The sequence below is a fragment of the Megascapheus bottae genome, chromosome 29 (assembly GCF_031878675.1).
Source record: "Megascapheus bottae isolate mThoBot1 chromosome 29, mThoBot2.hap1, whole genome shotgun sequence".
NCBI lineage: Eukaryota > Metazoa > Chordata > Mammalia > Rodentia > Geomyidae > Megascapheus > Megascapheus bottae.
In genome coordinates, this window is record NC_143537.1 from 10,403,705 (window position 1) to 10,425,354 (window position 21,650).

At 40.9% G+C, this 21,650-nt stretch overlaps 3 protein-coding genes across 3 annotated transcripts in view; all 3 read right to left on the reverse strand.

Annotated features, from left to right (window-relative positions):
* LOC150044707 (ral guanine nucleotide dissociation stimulator-like) overlaps nt 1–21,650 on the reverse strand; it is a 358,565-nt gene that overhangs the window by 226,189 nt on the left and 110,726 nt on the right. The gene's annotated exons all lie outside the window — the stretch shown is intronic.
* On the reverse strand, nt 5,016–7,096 carry LOC150044716 (uncharacterized). Its single transcript, XM_090321151.1, has one exon. The coding sequence runs from the start codon at nt 7,094–7,096 to the stop codon at nt 5,441–5,443; it is 1,656 nt and encodes a 551-aa protein (XP_090177277.1). The 3' UTR covers nt 5,016–5,440.
* Nucleotides 8,297–21,650, reverse strand: part of LOC150044717 (uncharacterized) — a 98,532-nt gene continuing 85,178 nt past the window's right edge. Inside the window, exons 9-10 of the mRNA XM_090320913.1 lie at nt 9,173–9,299; nt 8,297–8,497 (exon numbers count right to left, since the gene is read on the reverse strand). Coding sequence (XP_090177039.1) covers nt 8,355–8,497; nt 9,173–9,299 — 270 coding nt within the window. The 3' untranslated portion in view covers nt 8,297–8,354. The remainder of the gene's footprint in view (nt 8,498–9,172; nt 9,300–21,650) is intronic.

Consider the following 21,650-nt stretch of genomic DNA (forward strand, 5'->3'; position numbering starts at 1 on the left):
CAAATTAGAAATCACTGTTCTATGATGCTTGCTGAAATAAACCACTTCTTATATCTCTAGCCATTGATGTAGAAAGTAGCAGCTGATTGTCTTCAGTTTGCAAGGACATAAAATGAACACAATTCTGGAATGACAGACAGCACTCTCAGCTATAGTAGAAGAAGCTTAGGAGCTGGAACATCCTGACATAGTTATTAGGTATTGCATGAGAAAATAATGTTAATCATTAGCTCAGGCAATCAACACTGGGCTCATGCTTGGCCTCAAAATCAATATTAAGGGACTGGGAGTTTAGCCTAATGGTAGAGTGCTTGCCTAGCATGCACAAAGACCAGGGTTTGATTCCTTGCTACCACATATATACAAGTGGTGCTCCGGCTTAAGTGGTAGAGCCCTAGCCTTGAGGAAAGCCCAAGGACAATGCTCAAGCCCTGAGATCAAGCCCTAGGACTGTAAAAAAAAGGTTGAAAATCAATATCAAAGTGTGCACCATGGTTCTTTGCATCATAATCATGTTAGAAATGAGAATCCTATTTAACCATTAGTTTTAGGTTGGGAGAATATTGATCATTTTTCAAAATATATATTGGTATTGCACTGCACAGGTACTAAAATGTGTATGGAGAGAGACATTTTCATAGGCATGTAGTCAAATAACTCCACAAACAGACTTATAGACAACTCCCAAACCCCATTCACATAACTACAGTCCACCAAATGAACACACTGTTGCTTCCAGGGACAAAAAGAAATTTTCAAACTTCTTCCTTGTATCTCTGAACCTGTTCAGCACATCTTCATTCATCTTTTACACCAGGAAACTGGAACCAAGACCACCTTCTGAACAAAAACAAGCAAGAAAATTCAAACTTTTTCCGCACTTAAATATTTCCTAAGCCTAGGAGTGTGTTGAGAACACATAGTTTTCCAAAGCAATGGTATCCATCTGAAGATAGTGACGAAAAGATACTATGAGGAACAGGTTATTTCCAGTCCTGTCTACAGAGTTCTGTTGTTCACCATGGTGACATTAGAACACTAAATAGGATTTTACATTGAAATTAAAGCTTCCTACAAATGAAATTAAAGCCTAAAACCAGAAAAAAGAGGCCATGGGGCTGTGTTTGGCTTGGGCAAAAGCATTTGGTCAGCAGATAAATTTGGCTTCTAAAAGGGAAATATTGATTTTATTTTTAATCAAAGGTAGAATAAGGGAAAACAATGAATCAGCACAGAATACACTAAAACATGAAAATTCTGAGTTTTGAAAGAACTTATAGGCCATACTACATTTTCTTAGAACAGTTAAATCAAAAATCAGTAAAAAGAAACACCAGAAAACAGGCACTTTAAGGAGAAGGGAGCAATCAAGGGGAAGCAGGTAGCATGAAGAAAAAGGAGGGGGAAAAGTAGTAAAACTTTAATGCATAGCCTACAAAATTACAAAAAGTGAGCAAAGTGGAGTTGCGAGGGATGGGTGAGAATGTTCAAATGGGCAACATTGAGCAAGGCCTACTGTATTTATAAACTGCTGGGTTGAATGGCAACTACTTTGTATAACTACATAGAAATATTATCTAAATAAGTAAATGTAAAAAATAAGGAGAACAATGTAAACTTAAATGATGTAAAGAATGCAAACAACATATCAGAATGCTAGAAACTCAGAATTAAAGAGATAGACATCACCTCAGTCTGAGGAATCACTGAAATTGGTATAATAGGGAAATGAAAATAATCTCAGTGAAAGGTTGAGACTTACGAGAAAGAGAAGAGGTCGGTGTTTCCAAACAAATGAAACAGCAATGTTAAGGTTATAGCCTCATGCTTATAATCCTAGCTATTCAGTAGGCTGAGATATGAGGACCAAAGTTCACTTTCCAAACCACCCTGGAGATGATGTGACTGCAGTATCAAAAGGTACATCTCTTTATTTCTCAGAAGAGTTTATAAAATTATTTGACAAAGCATTCCTCAGCACAAAAAGCACAAGTCAACAACTTCAGTTTTAATTACTTGTCAAGCCTAGAAGAAATTAAGGCACATAACTCGTGTCCAAATCCTTTGAATAATTCTAGGTACATCATCCCCACCCAAGGCAATAGGACAAGAAAGGTTGGATCAGTGAATGACCAAGGGCAAAAAATGGTTGCCCAACACATCTAGTTTATTTGTGCTGTGAAGCATGTCTCCCAATCATTTACTGAGGTTTCTGACAAAGGTTTTCATAAACTGGATTCTTTCTTATGCAGATGTTCTAATGGTTGCTGAAGACACACTTCTGGTGGGAAGACTCACCTAATGTTTACATTTACAGAGATTCTGTCATGTGTTGAGATCTCTGATACCTGTTGAAGAATGACTTCTGGTTAAATTATTTTTCCCCATATATCATACTCAGAGTTCCTCCCCTGTGCATGTTTTCCAATGCACTGAGGACTGAATTCTGATTAAACGTCATTGAACATGAGTTGTTATTTTTTCTACGTTAATCACTTCTCAGATGAACTCTGAGGTATGGGTTCCAGATGATAGATTTTACAGTTGCAATATTAAGGTTTCTGTCTTTTGTGTGTTTTATACAGTTCTTTCAAGGATTTTCTTTTTTTTATATTTTTTATTGCAATTAATAAAAGGGTTACATGATATTTGTCAGATAGAAGGTGCATTAATTCACATACATTGATACCCTTTCACATGTCTTGGTACCCATTACCCTCCCCCCCACTCACCACCCACCACCCGTCTTGGTTTTCCCCCCTTCCCTATCAAATTTCAAATAACCAAATACAAATAAATTCAATATATCAGATAACAAAGTGAGATACTGTAACAATATGAGATAACCAAGGGACAGCAAAGGAGATGAGAGATAACATAGTATATTAAGGACAACCATCATTCATTATATGGTTTTTGTTTCAATATCCTGGAGGTCCTTTCAATTAGCTTCATACTATATGGCCTTATGTATTAAGGTTTTGCTCTATTGCAGATCTCTGCTAGTAGAGCTCAAGGATTCTACTGATTATGACAAATGAGGGAAACCATTGAGCCTAAGTTCCTTTGAGTCTGGCTTACTTCACTTAATATGATTTTTTTCTAAGTCTTTCCATTTCCTAACAAATGGGTCGATGTCGTTTTTTCAGACAGCAGCATAGAATTCCATTGTGTACAAATACCACAACTTGTTGATCCACTCATCAACTGAGGGACATCTAGGTTGGTTCCATATCTTTGCTATGGTGAATACTGCTGCAATGAACATTGTTGTGCTAGTGGATTTAGTATGCCCTTGTTTCTGGAGGGCTGGGTAAATGCCAAGTAGTGAAATTGCTGGGTCATAGGGGAGTTCTATGTTTAGCCTTTTTTTTTTTTGCCAGTCCTGGGCTTGGGCTCAGGGTCTGAGCACTGTCCTTGGACTTTCTTAAGGCTAGCACTCTACCACTTGAGCCTCAGCACCACTTCCAGCTTTTTTCTATGTATGTGGTACCGAGGAATCGAACCCGGGTCTTCGTGCATGCTAGGCAAGCACTCTACCATTAGGCCAAACTCCCGGCCCCTATGTTTAGCCTTTCGAGGCACTGCCATACTGCTTTCCATAGTGGTTGAACAAATTTGCACTCCCACCAACAGTGTAGTAGTGATCCCTCCTGGCCACATCCCCTCCAGCATCTGTTATTATTCATTTTCCTGATCTTGGCCATTCTAATTGGAGTGACGTGGAATCTTAGAGTTGTTTTGATTTGCATTTCTTTTATGACCAGAGATGTTGAGCATTTCTTCATGTGTCTATAGGCCATTTTTGTTTCTTCTTCAGAGAAGACTCTCTTTTAAGTCTTTGGCCCATTTTTTTAATGGGATGGTTGTTACTTTTAGTTTTGGAGTGATTCAATTTTTTGAGTTGTTGATATATTTTAGATATGAGGCCTTTGTCCGTTGTTTGGTTGGTGAAGATCTTCTCCACTCTGTAGGCTTCCTAATTAATTTACTAGCTATGTCCTTTGCCATACAAAAGCTCTGCAGTTTAATGCAGTCCCACTTATCCAGCCTTTCTCTGATTTGTTGTGATTCTTGGTCCTTATTAAGAAAGTTTCTACCTGTGCCAAGGAGGCCTAGTGTATCTCCTATTCCTTCCTGTAAAGTTTTCAGTGTGTCAGCTTTTACCTCCAGGTCTTTGATCCATTTGGAGTTAATTCTAGTGCAGGGTGTCAAAGAAGGATCCAACTTTAGTTTTCTGCAGGTGCTTAACCAGTTCTGCCAGCACAACTTGTTGAAGAGGCTGTCTTTCTTCCATTCCATTTTTTTGGCTCCCTTGTCAAAGATTAGGTGGCCATAGGTCTGTGGTTTAATATCTGGGTCCTCAGTTCTATTCCATTGGTCTTCAGGCCTGTTCTTGTGCCAGTACCAAGCTGTTTTGATAATTATAGCCCTGTAATAGAGTCTAAAGTTTGGAATTGAAATTCCTCCAGCGCTGTTCTTTCTGCTAAGAAGTGTTTTTGCTATACGGGGTCTTTTATTATTCCATATGAAATTTTGAATTGCCTCTTCTATTTCTTTAAAGAATGACATTGGGATATTGATGGGTATTGCGTTGAATTTGTAGATAGCCCTTGGCAAGATTGTCATTTTCACAGTGTTGATTCTTCCAATCCAGGAGCATGGGAGGTTTTCCCATTTCCTTAGTTCTGCTTTAATTTCCTTTTTTAGGGTTTTAAAGTTTTCATCAAAAAGGTCCTTTACATTCTTAGTTAAGCTAATTCCTAGGTACTTTATTTTCTTTGAGGCTATTGTGAAAGGAGTTGCTTTCCTGATTATTGCCTCGTTCCTCTCACTTTTGGCGTAAAGGAAGGCAGTTGATTTTTGAGGGTTGATTTTATAGCCTGCTACTCTTCCAAAGTTTTGAATCAGCTCAAGGAGCTTGGAAGTAGAGTCTATAGGATTCTTTAAATACAGAATCATGTCATCTGCAAAGAGGGATAGTTTTATTTCCTCTTTCCCTACTTGGATCCCCTTTATGCTTGCTTCTTGCCTTATTGCACTGGCTAGGAATTCTAGTACTATGTTAAAGAGTAGTGGAGAGAGTGGGCATCCTCTTTCAAGGATTTTCTATAAGTGTAGCATTTAAACAATTTCTCTCCTGTGTGTGTTCTCTGATGGACAGCACACTATGCTTTCCGGGTGATTTTTCCATAATTGTTGCATGGATAAGGTTTCTTTCTGGTGTGCGTTCTTTGATGGACACTAAGGTGTCTGAATGAAAGACTTACCACATTCATCACATTCATAAGGTTTCTCTCTTGCATGTTCCCTAAAGAACAATAAGGTGTGTGTTGCATGTGAAAGACTCCACATTTCTTCCATTCATAAAGTTTCTCTCCTGTGTGTTCTCTTATGAAGGTCTGACTTAGGAGTCAAAGACTTTCCACATCTGTTACATTCATAAGGTTTCTGTCCTGTGTGCTCTCTGATGAACATGAAGGCTTGACTTAAAGGACAAAGACTTTCCACATTTGTCACATTCATAAGGTTTCTCCCCTGTGTGTGTCCTTTGATGCCTGCAAAGGTGTGCCTTCTGGGTAAAAGACTTTCCACATTTGTTACATTCATAAGGTTTCTCTCCTGTGTGTGTTCTCTGATGAACATGAAGGGTTGACTTTTTACTGAAAGACTTTCCACATTTGTTACATTCATAAGGTTTCTCTCCTGTGTGTGTTCTCTGATGAACATGAAGGGTTGACTTTTTACTGAAAGACTTTCCACATTTGTTACATTCATAAGGTTTCTCTCCTGTGTGTGTTCTCTGATGAACATGAAAGTTTGACTTTTGCGTGAAAGACTTTCCACATATGTTACATTCATAAGGTTTCTCTCCTGTGTGTGTTTTCTGATGAACATGAAAGTTTGACTTTCTCCTGAAAGACTTTCCACATTTGTTACATTCATAAGGTTTCTCTCCTGTGTGTGTTCTCAGATGATCACAAAGGCTAAACTTCCGGGTGAAAGATTTTCCACATTTGTTACATTCATAAGGTTTCTCTCTTGTGTGCGTTCTCTGATTCTGTAACTTACTGGTCAAAGACTTCCGACATTTATTGCATTCATAAGGTTTCTCTCCTGTGTATGTTCTTTGATGAACACAAAGGTCTTTCTTCTGGGTGAAAAGACTTCCCTCTTTTGTTACATTCATATAAGGTTTCTCTCCTGTGTGTGTTCTCTGATGCAAAGCAAGGTATGACTTCTGTCTGAAAAACTTCCCACATTTGTCACACTCATGAGGTTTCTCTCCTTTTTGTATTCTCTGATGCCTACTGAGAGCAACCTTCTGACTGGTATATATCCCACATTCCTCATATTCACAGACTTTCTCTTCTGTGGGCATCTGAGGTTGAAAAGTCAGGTCTGACTTCTGAGAGACAGATTTTGCACATTTGCTATACTTGACAAAGTTCTCAGGATATGTGCTCTGAGGTCTTGTAAAGTGTCCTTCCTTACTGAATGACTGCTCATATTTAGTACATGGACAATAATTCTGTCCTGTGAGCTTCTTCTGATGTGTAGTGACTGCAGGTTTTAAGTTGTATGTTTTTCCACATATAGTACATTCAGAAGTGTTTGTCCCTCCCTGAACTATTTCTTGGGCAAGAACAGCAGATTTATCATACTGTTCTCTACATTTTTCATGGCTACTGGAGGACTCTGCCATACAAATCCAATTAGGTCTCAAGAATTTAGTCTCTGGGTTTAATACCTTGCCTTCTCCACCATACTGAAAATACTGCAGCTTAATTGGCATATAACACTTTTCACTCAAATGCTTTGAAGATCTGGCAGATTCTTCAAACATTGGCCTGTATGCAGCATGCATCTCATCTGGCTTACTAGAGAGAAGCACATTCTGACACTCAATGAACTCCTTGGTCCTGATCTCTAAGGAGTTTTCATTATTCCTAATTAGCTCTGGTTGATGTTTGGAGCTCCAATGAAAAGTTGTTACTAATTTTACTCTTTCCTCAATGGTGTTACAATTTGTGAGTGCTACTTCACACAGACTTTCATATGGACTTTCCAGGCATGTCTTAGTCACATCCTCCATTTCCTGGACATCTAAAACAAGTCACAGAAAAAAATATAAATGAGATACAAAGGTTCTGTAAAATTAAAGATATTTTCTCCCATCTGAACTGTAAGAGACTTTGAAGTATCAAAGTAGGAACTGATAGGATAAATGTATGGTTTTCTCCATAATACATTAATTAGAGGTAATACTGATATTTTACCATGGAAAAATAATGTTCTTCTGTAATTCAGTTTTATTTTCTTTTTTACATCTCCTTTTACTCAGGTTATTCAACTATACATTATTAGAGTTTTAAGCTAAGCACTTTAGTATATTTGGAGTTTTATTCAGATGTTGTTTTACTTATCAATGGAGAATAGCTGGTTTGTTTGATTGATTGATTGATTGATTGCCAGTCCTGGGGCTTGAACTCAGGGCCTGAGCACACTCTTTGGGCTTTCTCGAGGCTAGAGCTCTACTAGTTGAGCCAAAGTACCACTTCTGGTGTTTTCTTTGAATTTTGTACCAAGGAACTGAACTTAGGTCTTCCTGCATGCTATACAGGCACTCTACCACTAGACCAAACTCCAAACATACTTTGTTTTGTTTTATTTCCTTGTAACAATTTATATATATATTGATACTTTCCTTTTTAACCATTAGGAGAGGTACAACAGTATTTTGAATATGCAGAGATCAATAAAGTGGTTTAGACATTCCTTTGCTTTTCACCTAAGCAGGAATGGTTCCTGAGAGTAAGGATTTATAGCAACAACTCTTCGGTTCTAACTTCACACTAAAAATCTTAGGGAATTTCAAAATGTATTTCTCTTCATTTTAGACCAACCCTAATCAGAATTCCTTTTCTGTAATTGCAGTCAGAACCATGGAAAATGAGATATTCTAGCTGACCACCTAGTTAATCATCTTCTCTGGACTAAAACTTTTACTCTTGGATCACAATCTCTGCCTACCACCAAGAAGCTACTTTACTTATGAGAGAATAACACCCTGGAGTACTTATTTCATCAACCTGGATGGCCCTAGTCTCGAAAAAAAAAAAGAAGGAATCTCTCTCTACTACATTTTTAATTTTCTTTTTTTGTTTTAGAGTAATTTCCAGAAAGAGAAAGAGAATTGCTAACTTTAACTTTACTGCCACACAGAATTTAGGATGTCCCCATACAAATTCTTCATTGACAAATCTTTGAGACAAAAAATCACCTAGTTCTCTGCCACATGTAGGACTCAGGAAAAATAATATTATTGCTGAATATACCACAAGTTGAAGCTACTAACTGAACCTTGGATCGAACATAAACCACTGTGCAAGATGCATTAGCTCACCTATGAAATTCTTCTCTGAGGTTTCTCCTATCCATGGCTCTTCATCTTGCTCCAGCTTGACAATCAATTCAGGTTTATAAACACAATGCCCTGTGTATGAGAAACAGTGGACCATTGATTATTCTGGTTATCAGTACTGTAAAGTACTGTAAGCCATCTTATTCAAAAAGTTGCTTTTAAAATCCTTTTCTCATTTCTCACATGGTTGACTTTCTCCCAGCTTTTTATTTATTTTGCTGGTTTTGTGACCTCAACCTGATCAGCTCTTTTGCTCAATCCTATCATTCTATCAGTTTGAGTTCCAGTTTCACTTCTAGTTTTTGAGTGGTTAATTGGAGATAAGCATCTTATGGGGACTTTCTGTCCTTGCTGGTTACAAACCAAAATCCTCAGATTTCAGGCTCCTGAAAATCTAGGATTACAGATATGAACCGCTGTACCAGGTATCAGATTTGGATTATAAATACATACTGGAAGCTAATGATTTCCAAATCATTCTTACAATAGTGACATATGACCTAGTCTATAACTCAACTTTGGGAAGAAAGTCTGTCAGTGACACATAGATCTATCAAAATGTTCCTTTGACTTCTTCAAGAATGATAATACAATTGCCTGTAGAGTTTCATAATCTAGTTGAAGTTTATCTTAGACAGAAATCACACTTTCACATGGAATGGAATTTTATACATAAATAACAAATATTCATGTATCTACTAAAAAATAAAGCCTTTGAACTTGAAAGTTAATGTGACTTATGCTCACCCAAGAACACCAGGTTGCTGTAGGTCTCCAGCATTACATCTCTATACAGAGTCCTCTGAGCAACGTCCAGTTCTTGCCACTCCTCCCAGCTGAAATCCACAGCTACATCATCAAATGACACCAGCTTCTGTGAGGGCACATTTATTTCTATAAATTATCCCTGAGTCATGAGAACAACAACTCTGGAATTTCAGTCTTTTCCATATGTTCCTGTCTCAATATAAAATGTTTGGGTCGTGATGTGTTACTTATTCAACAGGAGAACTAAACATCAAAGTAGAAATATTTGCCTTTATATTAGTAATTATAAATAATTATAAATTATAAATACAAAATTTCCCTAATATATCAGAATACATTTCTAGTGCTAGCAATGTAGACAGGGCAACAATTCTTAGGAGCTAGGGTCAGAAGAGGGTGTTGAGCTTATATTGATAAAATTTACTCTGTATCAGGAAAACAAATCATTTTTCCAGTATTTTCACATTCCACCTAAATGAAAAGTTTATTTAGATCTATTAAAAAGTACTCTCGATCTGGGCACAGTGGCTCATGCTTGCAATCCTAGGTACTCAGGAGGCTGAGGTCCAAGGTTCTGTTCAAGGCCAGCCCAGGCACTACAAAGCCTACAAAGTGTGAGACACTTTTCTCCAATTATTAATTTGAAAATGGGAAGTGGGGCTGTGATTCAAGGGTAGGGCAGTACTCTGGAGCTGAAGAGCTCAAGGACAAAGCCCAGGCCCTGGGGTAGGGTGGTAGGTTAAGCTGAAGAGCTCAGGGATAGGGCCCAGGCCCTGAGTTCAAGCCCCATGACACTCCCCTCCTGAAAAAGAAAGTACTCCCATAGTGGTAATGTGTCTCAAGTGGTAAGATGATAGCCTTGAGCTACTGAGCTCAGGGACAGTTCCTGGGCTCAAAATTCAAATCCCAGGACCAACAGGGAAAAATAGAATGCTTGCCTAGCATACACAAGACCCTGATTTGATTTCTCAGTACCTCACACACAGAAAAAATGCTGGAAGGGGTGCGGTGGCTCAAGTAGCAGAGCTTTAGCCTTGAGGGGAAAAAAGCCAAGGACAGTGCTCAAGCCCTGAGTTCAAGCCACAAATGTGGCAAATAAAAAAATACCCTCAAGGGGTAAGGAGTGTAGCCAGTGGTAGAGTGCTTACTTAGCATGCACAAAGACCTGGGTTTGATTACTCAATATCACATACATAGAAAAAAGTGGCATTGTAACTCAAGTGGGAGATCGCTAGCCTGACCAAAACATGTTCAAGGACAGTTCCCAGGCCCTAAGTTCAAGCCCCTCAACTGGGGAAAAAAATGTACTCATAAACAATCAGAACACATTGAGGGCACCTTGTGGATTATCACTTTAGTAGATCTGCAAAATGCCCAGTGTCCGGGTGGATGTTAGCTACTCAAGAAGTAGCTAATGAAAGTGACTCACAATTGTGATGCTAGCTACACAGGAGGCTGAGATCTGAGAATCAGTTCAAAGCCAGCCCAGGCAATAAGGCACCTGAGACTCTTATCTCTAATTAATCAATAGAAAATGGGAAATGGGACTGTGGCTAAAGGGGTAGTGAAGAAGCCTTGAGATGAAGAGCTCAGGGACAGTGCCCAGGACCAGTTTAAATCTAATGACCCACAAAAAAATAAAAAATGTAAAAAAGAACTATGTAATGAGGAAGGAGGTAGGGGGAGGAAAAGGGGACAAAAACAGGAGAAGGGCCATCAAGGTTTGAGAAGTAATGCACCCACTACCAGATGAATGTAACTATAACCCCTCTATAAATTACCCTCACGATAAAAAAGAAGTAGCTAGTGATTTATTTGGTACTTATAGAATTTGACTTATTTACCACAATAGAAATATCCTCTGTTAACCATTTTTATTATTAGATTTCTAAAAATTCAAGTGTGGTCATAGATACCAATGTTGATAAATAAAAAAGAATTGTTAGCATGAACTTCTGTGAGATCTCCTACTTCTTACAATTCAGAATACAAGTTACAGAGAACAAAATATTTATTTACCAGATTTGCATTTTAAAAGGTATTGAAGAAAAGAGGGAGGTAAACTGATAGACCCATAAGGAATATTAAATATAACAAAAGAAAAATGTGATCCATGACCACAAGAAGGACAGATAAGTTAAAAAGAGGAATGTGATCTAAAAACACATACAAATTTTTTTTTTGGTGTCTCATGGGGCTTGAACTGTGGGCCTGGGCACTGCCCCTGAGCTCTTCAACTCAAGGCTACTTGTCCTACCCCTTGAATCACAGTCACACTTCCTGTTTTCAATAATTAATTGGACATAAGAGTCTAATTCGAGATAAGAGTCTCACATTTGTAGGCTGGGAGTTTGGCCTAGTGGTAGAGTGCTTGCCTATCATGCATGAAGACATGGGTTCGATTCCTTGTTACCATATACTTAGAAAAAGCCAGAAGCGGTGCTGAGGCTCAAGTGGTAGAGTTCTACCCTTGAGAAAGCCCAAGGACAGTGCTCAGGCCCCGAGCTTAAGCAAAAAAAAAAGAGTCTCACATTTGTTAGTGCCTGGGATGGCTTTGAAATGTGATTCTCAAAACTCAGGCTCCAGAGTATCTAGGATTACTGGCAAGAGCCACTGTGCCTAGCAAGAAATTTATTTTAAAATGGAATGAAACATAGTTACATTTTGTTGTACAGAAGTAAAGGGACAGATTATGTTTCTCTAATTTTGTAAGTTGTGGAGTTTGAACTCTGGGCCTGGTTACTGGCCCTGAGCTCTTCAGCTCAAGGCTAGCACTCTATCATTTGAATCACAGTGCCACAGAGCCAGTGGTTAATTCTGGCTCAGTGGAGATAGGAGTTTCATGGACCTTTGTGTACTGTTAAATATTCAGGTAAGAAACACAGAAAAATAAAACATTACAAGTATTTCTGGTTCAGGATTGGTATCCTACGCTAGCTACTAAAGAGACTGAGGCCTGGAAGCCAACCTGGGTATAACTCAAACTGATCAGATAATAAACAGGTTGGAGTCATGGCTCAAATAATAAGTACCAGCAGTGAAAGAAGGAGCTGACTGTGATGCTTGTGAGTTTAATCTCCGGTAGTAGTACAAGAAAGTCATGATGGAGACAGAGGTCAGTGTATCACGTTTCTAAGATAGACAAGTGTGGAAACAAAGCAAGTCCTCTTCTCAGACAAACAAATGAAAGAGAGACAAGGGGAACAAAGGGGCAGGGAAAAGAATGAAGAAGAGGGACAAGAAAGGTGTGGAGAAGAAATGAAACGAGAGAAAAGAAAATGAGGAAAAGAGGCCGGGAGGAAGAGTGTCTGCCTACCAAATACACAGAAAAAGCCAGAAGTGGTGTTCTGACTCAAGTGGTAGAGTGCTAACCTTCAGGAAGTTCAAGGACAGTGCCCAGTCCCTCACTTCAAGCCCCAGGATGGCAAAAATAAATAAAGAAGAAACAACTCACCAGAGAAGCATTCATTCTTTCTTCCTGTTGACAATGACCACAAGATTCTGGAAGTATAGCTGGGAGAGAAGGCAAATGAAGTAGTCAAAGAAGAGCCTGTATGATTTTTGCCCCAGATTTTCCTGCTCAAAACATTATACATGGGCTGGGCACCATGGCTCCATCCTGTAATCCTAGCTACTCAGGAGGCTGAGATCTGAGGATGGAGGTTTGAAGCCAGCTGGGCACTAAAGAACATGAGATTCTTATCTCCACTAATTCACTAGAAAATGGGAAGTGGGGTGGTGGCTGGAGGGGTAGGATGGTAGCCTTGAGTAGAAGAGCTCAGGGACAGCACCCAGGCCCAGAGTTCAAGGCCCATGATCCAAAAAAAAAAAAGAAAAAAGAAAATGACATCTTTACTAAAACTAGATATTTTTCTTCTCTCTCTCCCCCTCTCTCTCTCTCTCTCTCTCTCTCTCTCTCTCTCTCTCTCTCTCTCTCTCTCTCTCTCTCTCTCTCTCTCATTTTTGTCAGTCTGCTCAGAGCCTGAGCAATGTCCTTGGCTTTTCACAAGGCTAGAGATCTATCACTTGAGCAGCAGCACAACTTCCAGCTTTTTTCCCTATGTATATGGTACCGAGAAATTGTACCAGACTTTTCATGCATATTAAGCAAGCGCTCTACCAGTAGGCTAAACTCCCAGTCCTGAGCTAATTTTCTAGTAATATACAGGATCCTAGGACTCCATTGGACATTTGTGCTCTACATCATTCATTTACATATTCAAAATCCACGAAAAGCATGCATGGTAAGCTATTTTGCACCCAAAGTTCTTCAGGAAAAATGTATACAGTTCATATGTCTTGTGTTATAACGTTGATGCAAAGGTGGTCAAACGGCACATTTACCAGAATCCAAATATGCAGACCACCCTCGTGCCATGACTCACAATTTGCTACTTAACAAGCTTTGGCCAAAGAGACATCAGTAAAGATAGCGCAAACACAGGCCTAGACATTCCTGATGCTCACTTCCATCAACAGTCACATGAAGAACCTTGGCCATGCTGCTGGAGATACAGGGCCTAATAAAGACTCATCATAAAATAATGCTCACAGGACTGACTCAATCCCAACCAACCATGCTCAGCCAAAAAGAAGCAGAAGATTACAGTCTCATATGTTATTTAAACCATATTAACACAAATGACTAACCCAAGGACACCCCAAAATGTATATACTTAAAGCATAATACAATAAATAAAACACATATATGCTTTTGCTGATATCTGATGGGTAGTTTATTACACAGGAAATGCTATTACCCAAGGTTCAGTTTTTCCTTTACACAATCACACAGAGTGTAAATTCTTAATATACAATAAACATAAACTTTACATTGACATATATAAAAAATGAAAATGTACTCTGGAGACTGTGTGGCTAGGAAAGACAATATGAATCATTTAAAAACACCATTTGCATATTAGTATTGGGATTTGTACATCACAAGAATGGTTTTCTACTTCAAACTTAAAATGATGGGTCGGGAGTTTTGCCTAGTGGTAGAGTGCTTGCCTAGCATGCACAAAGATTTGGTTCGATGTCTCGGTACCACATACACAGAAAAAGCCAGAAGTGGTGCTTTGGCTCAAGTGGTAGAGCTCTAGACTTGGGAAAGCTCAAGGACTAGGCTTAGGCTCTGAGTTCAAGCCCAGGACTGAAAAAAAACTGAAAATGAATTTATTATAGACTAAATGTTCATATTCACAATACTTGAGGTCAGAAGTGTTAGAGACTTCAAGGTGGGATATTTTCTTTCTGTTTTGGGATCTGGATTCTCCCTACACATTAATGAATGATTATCGTCCTAGAAATTTAGTTTCTATTTTAGACTACACTATTGTATTAGTGGGTATTTAAAATAAGTCATTGTAATTAGGTAGTGGTTGCTTGCTCATGGCTGTAATCCTTGCTACTCAGAAGTCTGAGTTCTGAGGATAAGAAACTAAAGGCCTGCGGTAGGGAAGAGTCTGAGAGACTCTGATCTCCAATAAACTACCCAAAGCAGTTAAAAGTGGAGATATGATGCAATGTGTTTTATCAATTTTTCAGAAATACATGTTTAGGCAGTCTCTCTTTTGGGGGGAGGACAGGGGTCATGGGGCTTGAATTCTGGGCTTGGGCTCCATCCCTGAACTCTTCAGCTCAAAGCTACCACCCTACCCTTGGGACTGGGCATTGTCTCTGAGCTCTTCAAATAAAGGCTATAGCCCTACCCCTTGAACTACAGCCCTACTTCCAGTTCTCTAGGGATTAATTGGAGAGAAGACTCTCACATTCTTTAGTACCTGTCTGGGCTGGCTTTGAGAACTGGGCTGGGTTTGAACAGAGATCTTTAGGTCTCAGCTTCCTGAGTACCTAGGATTACATGCATGAGACACCGCAACAGTCTCGTTTTACTTCATGTAAAACAGGCTCATTATCCTTGTGGAGAAATTGTAATTTGCTAAGAACATAAATAAAGAGAACAGTATCCATATTAGTAACATTCTCAAGTGGAAAAAAACAGAGAAAATGCAGAGGTTAAAAATAGGATCAACAGGTATCAACAAAAATTTTTTGAAAGGTCCTGACTATTAATTGACTTCAATTCCCAAAAAGAACTTCCTAAGTGACATAATACTTTTTTGAGCAGATTGTGACAATAGGATTACACTAGCTAATACTTCAGCATATGTAACAGCTACAACTCATACATATAACCTTGGGCAAAACATATTACCTCAAGTTTTCTTGTGTAATTTTTCTCATAATGCCAAAGAGAGATTGCAAACTAGAAAGGATAGTGGGGAAAGGCTGAACACATTCATCACATTAATATTAAGGATTAGTACATAAACATACTTTTAATTTTGACAATTATCCTTCCATCCGAAACCAAGGCATCATGTCCCCTCTGAAAACTAGGCTCTGGCTTATTCAGTCCAGCACAATTGCCCTCTTAACAATTGGTCTAAACATTCCAACAGCACCAAGTGATTGACAGTGTTGGAGGAAAGACTATCACATGAATCTTGCATTCCGATAAGTAGAACCAATTATTGTTTAAGGCAAAGAAAGCTAAAGTCATCTTCCCTGTCTGTGTTTTCCTACCTCTGCTCTGTAGGGCTTGTCACAGGTGACAAGGTCTGTCCTTTCAGGAGGGCCCTCCTTCCAACATTCCTAAGTTTCATTCATAAAATTACAGGACAAGGGGCTAAGAGTTTGGCCTAGTGGTAGAGTGCTTGCCTAGCATGTATGAAGGCCTGGTTTGATTCTGAGGTAGCACATACATAGAAAAAAAGCCACAAGTGGTGCTTTGGCTCAAGTGATAGGGTTCTAGCCTTGAGAAAGTCCAAGGACAGTGCTTAGGCCCTGAGCTTAAGGTCCAGGATTGGCAAAAAAAAAAAAAGGTAGAGGACAAGCACATACTACTCCAATATCCCATGTAGAACATTCTCAGGACACAAGGTCATGTACCAACATGTGTGAACCCAAGCCAGGACTGTTAAGGCTAACAAACTAGAAGCAGAGCAGAAAAACCTCTAGGAGAAAGAACACAAAACCTAAAAATACAGTTGCAATATGACAAGACTCAAGGTAGGTACACACTTCACAATTTCATTAGGATTATTACTCTGCTCATCTTACACTTTGGCCAAGTGAAGAAAGTCACCTGAGTGAACAGCAGACTCTCTGGGTCAGAGTATAAACAGACAGAGTATAAACAGAGTATAAACAACTTTCCTGGTCTGGAGAATCATCCAACATGCTCTTGGAACCTCAGGAGCCAGGTTCTAGCACCTGGAGTCATGAGGGCTAATGGTCACAAAGCTCAGGAACCTCAAACCAATCATCAATCCCAGACTGGAGGAACATGTGGATGGTAGACTCTGGTCCTGAGTCAGCAGCTTGGGGTTCTTACCTGACATTGGCTCTGCAGACTGAGATCCCTTCTGATTACAGCTCCCAGCGTCCATAAAAGACAGGCTGGGTACTGACCTCAGAGCTTGGCTTAGAGAAGACAAAACTGTGTATCAGAGTACGTCTAACAGCACACTCCTTCTGTCAATTTAGAGCTCTCAAAATCAAACAATAAATTTCTCTGAGACTTCCAAATCTCAGCTTATGCACTATTAAGGAGTTTATGGGTTTATAGCTTTTCCTTTGTTGTTGGTCCTGTGGTCTGAACTCAAAGCATGGGATTTGTGTCTGAGCATCTGCTGTGTTCTACTTGCATTCATTTAATAATTACTTCAGCCAACTAGTATAAAGTTTCCTCATAGGGGTTTCTTAGAGCATAGTACATCACCTCTATTGTTCTTCAATGACATGGTAGTTAGGGGTATCTGGATGAATGTGGATAGAGGAGTGAAGTTTGGGGTAGGTCTGTGTTGCTGTGAACCTTGATTGCTTGCCTCAAACCAGTTGTAGTTTTCTTTTCAGTTTGCATGGCTCTTCTATGATCTGAGAAATTCCACTCAGTAGTTCTAGCCTACATATCTAGGGGACCTCAGACTTATCTTCCCAGATCTTATCCATTAAATTATGGAATAAATCTTTTGTTTCCCTCCGCATATCTGAGATCCAATGCTTCTCTGTGGAAACCTGTAAATGGGGTGCTATGAGGTCTGATAAAGAGAATTGGAATGCCATTCCCTGACTGCTGTGAAGCTGTGAGAGGCCCAAGAAAGAGAAATTGCTCTTAGCATTTCAAAGACCCAAGGTTCAACCCTTAATGTGAGTTAATCAGAGCCTAACATGCCTAGTGGGTACAGTGACTTAAGCCTTTAATCCTAACTACTCAGGAGGCTGAGATGTGAGGATCAAAGCCAGCCCAGGCAATAAAGTCCCTGAGACTACTATCTCCAATTAATCACTAGAAAACAGGATGTAGGGCTGGCAATCTGGGTAAGGGCGGCCATTGAGGCCCAGGAATAGGGTGACAGCCTTGAAGTGAAGAGCTAAGGAACAATGCCCAGGCCAGGGTTCAAGCCCTGCGACCTCCCACCCGCCACACACACAACACCCATACACAAAACAAACGTTCCAGTAACATGATAACATCAATTATTTTTTTTCTTGTAATGTTAATGTTACAGGTTACAGCTATATTCGCCAGATAGTAGATGCATTCATTACTTCTCACACATTGATACCCCTTCTCATGGTTTTGTCCCGGTTTCCCTCCCCACGCCCCCTCCCGATAACATCAATTCTTCTGAAACAAAGGACTTTTACTATGGCAGTTACATATTACTCAGCAGTATGTCAGGGGACATTCCTCTGAAAACAGGATCTAGGGTGTGGGGTCATGGAGAAACTGGGGTTTGTAATGTCTGTAAGGACTGGATTAGATTATGGTTAGCACTATCAGCTAGTTCAGCTCCCTGAATTTTAGGGGGAAGTCTCCTCCAATGGGGAGAACTTAAACCAATAGCTATGATCTCCTTCCAATGACTCCTGGAGCTGTTACTAGAGAAAGCACATAGCTTGGGGGGGGTGGCAAATGTCATCACCTGGGTAAACAGCATTCTTTGGTTAGGAGGAGCATACAACTCCCTCCCAGGTGTGCACCAAATTAGGCCCTCACAATTGGGAAACATGCATGAAAGCATAACCCCCCTCAGGTGGGCATAAAGAACAGTTCCACACCAGAGCACCAATCCTGACCCTGTTCCTATGATAGCTAGCTCAATTACATACCAACTTTTACTAGTAACATCCATTCTGAAGACATACTCATACCATTTCCTACATATTCAAAACTTTCTGGGATTTGTCTTCCTCCATTTTTCCCCTTCAGAACCAACATTTTAAGACAATCCTTAGCATTCAGATCCTTTCTTATCCAAAGGAAACCATTTTTCTGTTTCCTCAAGTCTTTCCCAAAGGTTCTCTTTACTAACTTTCCTCTTTCTTTTACATTTACCACAGAAAGAATGCCCCACAACCAAAGTCTTAGTTCAGCAGGTCCAAAGCAGCCTTCCTCTAGATGGAGTCAAGGAGGAGTGTCCTGTCCACTTTTTCCAGATGGGATGGACAGCCACAGCATCTCCCAGGGTCTGTCTGTCCAGTGAACCATCACACCCCCTGCTGGGTCACCTGTGTTAAGGGGAGCGGGGACTAGCACCATCCGGAATGCCTAAGAGTCCCCTGCCCCATTGTGGAAGGTCGACAATGGTACAGCTCAGCCACCTTTGCCCTTCTAGGGAGGGGTAACCTTGACCTTCTCCCCACCCCCCCTTGAGGAGGGATATCTGCTTGGGTGGGGGTAGGCCTGCTTTGTGTGGAGACCTTCCCAATTTGCGCACCAACTGCAACTAAGGTGATAGGTAAATTCAAACACTGGGCTGTAACCCTATTGGCTACCTGCGTGTGGCTGGAGCTGGCAAGGGTTCCCCCGTGTATGTAAATATCCCATTGGCCACCTGTGGGTGGCCAGGTTCGACCGCATGGGTTTTGCCCTTCAAAACCCAGCATGAGAGCTGCTCCGGGGCACAGTGTCAGGTCCTGAGTCTGCACTGTGTCCCTGGCCCATCAGTTTACCATTTACTTCCCCAATAAATTCACCTTTTTATATGAGACTGTCTCTGTGTGTTGGACTCTGGTGGGACGTGGAATCCCCACCTGGAGGGATGTGGAATCCCCGCCTCTTGACCCAATAACCGACTGCAAATGTCTGCACACTGGTTAATGAAACTTAAGGCCCAACTTCAGTGAAATCTCCCAATGTTTTCCTGATTGCTTTTCCCAAGTACACTGGCTTTTTCAGACTGCTGCCCCATTGTTAAGACAGTACCACAGAGGTCCCAAAGTAATTCACCAGAGTTGCAACTTTTAGCCAGATATTTTTTTAATCAGTACCAGGGCTTGAACTCAGGGCTTGAACACTGACCTTGGACTTTTCTCAAGGCTAGCACTCTACCACTTGAGCCACAGCACCACCTCCAGCCTTTTCTACGTAGGTGGTAATGAGGAATCGAACATTGGTCTTCCAGCATGCTACGCAAGTACTCTTACTACCAGGCCAAACTCCCGGCCCTTAAACAGTTTTGTTTTCTTTTTAAATATGGTTGGGGGGGGTGTTGAAGGGAAATGGAGAAAAAACATGAGAAGAGGTAGCAATGATTGTTAAGAAATATACCTTCTGGAGCTGGGAGTTTGGCCTAGTGATACAGTGCTTTGCCTAGCATTCACAAAGACCTGGGTTTGATTTCTCGGTACCACATACATAGAGGCTCAACTGGTAGAGCTCTAGCCTTGAGAAATATCCAAGGACAGTGCTCAGGTGCTGAGCTCAAGCCCAGGACTGGCAAAAAAAAAAAAAAAAAACAAAGAAAGCAAGAAATGCACCTTCTCCATGGTGAATATACTGTAATCCTGTTAATTACAAAAAATTAAAAATAAGCAGATATAAAACACTTGAGCGGGTAACCATTCTTCACACTTACACATGTCCTTATTACCTGCTCCAGGCCCCACGTCCGTCCCTGCTGTGGTCCTGTAGCTCTGCCCCAGGGTCGGTGCAGGCCTGGTGAAAGCACCAGCTCCCAGAGCACCAGCAGTGGTGCTGGTGGCCAGGCCACGTGCAAACTTTCCCCGCCCCTCTGCTGCTTGATGGCCGGAAGCTGGACGCCACCACTAAGTCATGGCTGCGGGGGGGGGGTCACCCCACCAATTCCAGTGCTGGGCTCAGGGAGCCACCAAGCCCACGATTATCTCTTCCATCTTGTGAGCCAAAGTCTGCATCTTTCCACCACTGCCTTCCTGTGAAGCCTGCCCATCATCCGGGAGCGAACTGGTGGGTCTGACCTCAGACCTCCCCCTCCTGGGCCTCAATGGTACATCCCGCTCCTCCCTGCCTACAGGGCGGAGAGAAAGCTCCAATGTTGGTTTGCTGGGTGTTGACTGGTGCATGCTGGGAGCTGGTGTGCAGGGCTCCCTTTGGTGCCATTCCTGTGGTCTCTGAGATCCAATCCTATCCTCCTCTGCTGCTGCTGACAGTCAACCGCCTGTGGCTTGGCAGTTGTGGGTCCCTGCTGATGCCCAGACCAAGGGGACTGGGACTCCCTACTTGCTTTTGCTGGGGCTGAGTGGACCAAGACCTGCTTTGATGAGGGTATGAGATCTGAGCAAGCACTAGCACTGAGCCACACTCCCAGCACCGAGCCTGGTCTTTCTCACCAGCACCAGCCACCTTCTTCTTTCTCCATTTGAAGTTGACCCTTTTTGCCCAAGGCTGATGTGCTACTAGTGATTCCCACCTCACTTCTTTTTTTCTTTTTTATCAGCTCTGGAGCTTGGACTCTGCCTGGGCCCTGTCCCTGAGCTCTTCAGTTCCAGGCTACCGCCCTACCTTGTAGCCAAATCCTACTTCCCTTTTCTAGTGGTTAATTGGAGATAAGAGTCTCAAGTCCTTTTGTGCCAGACTGGCTTTAAATCTTGATCCTGAGATCTCTGCCTCCTGAGTAGCTAGGATGACAGGAGTAAACCACCATGCCTGGCTGAGTCTCACACTATTAGTTCCCTGCCTGGCTTTGAACCTCCATCCTCAGATCTCAGCCTCCTTACCTAGGCATACAGGGATGAGGCTCAGCTACTTAAAATATTTTTAAAGGTTCATTCCTGGTGTAGCATGGGTCAGAATGTCATTCCTCTTTAAGATTGAATAATATTCCATTAAATGGATAGATTACATTTAGTTTGTCCATTCATCTATACACATTTGGGTTGTCTCTACCTTTCTACTACTGTGAATAATGTCATAAACAACATTATATGCCTTTTATATTGAGCACACTGCTGTAACAGAGTATCCAGAGGCATCCTTTCATAATAGACCAGGGGGAACTATTAGGACTAACTGGTGTCTTTCCTTCACATGAACTTACAGCAGATGAGGCCCATATGATGTGATTGACTTCTCTCCTAGCTATACTAATCTTGCCATTTTTCTAAAAAAATAAATATCTAGCAA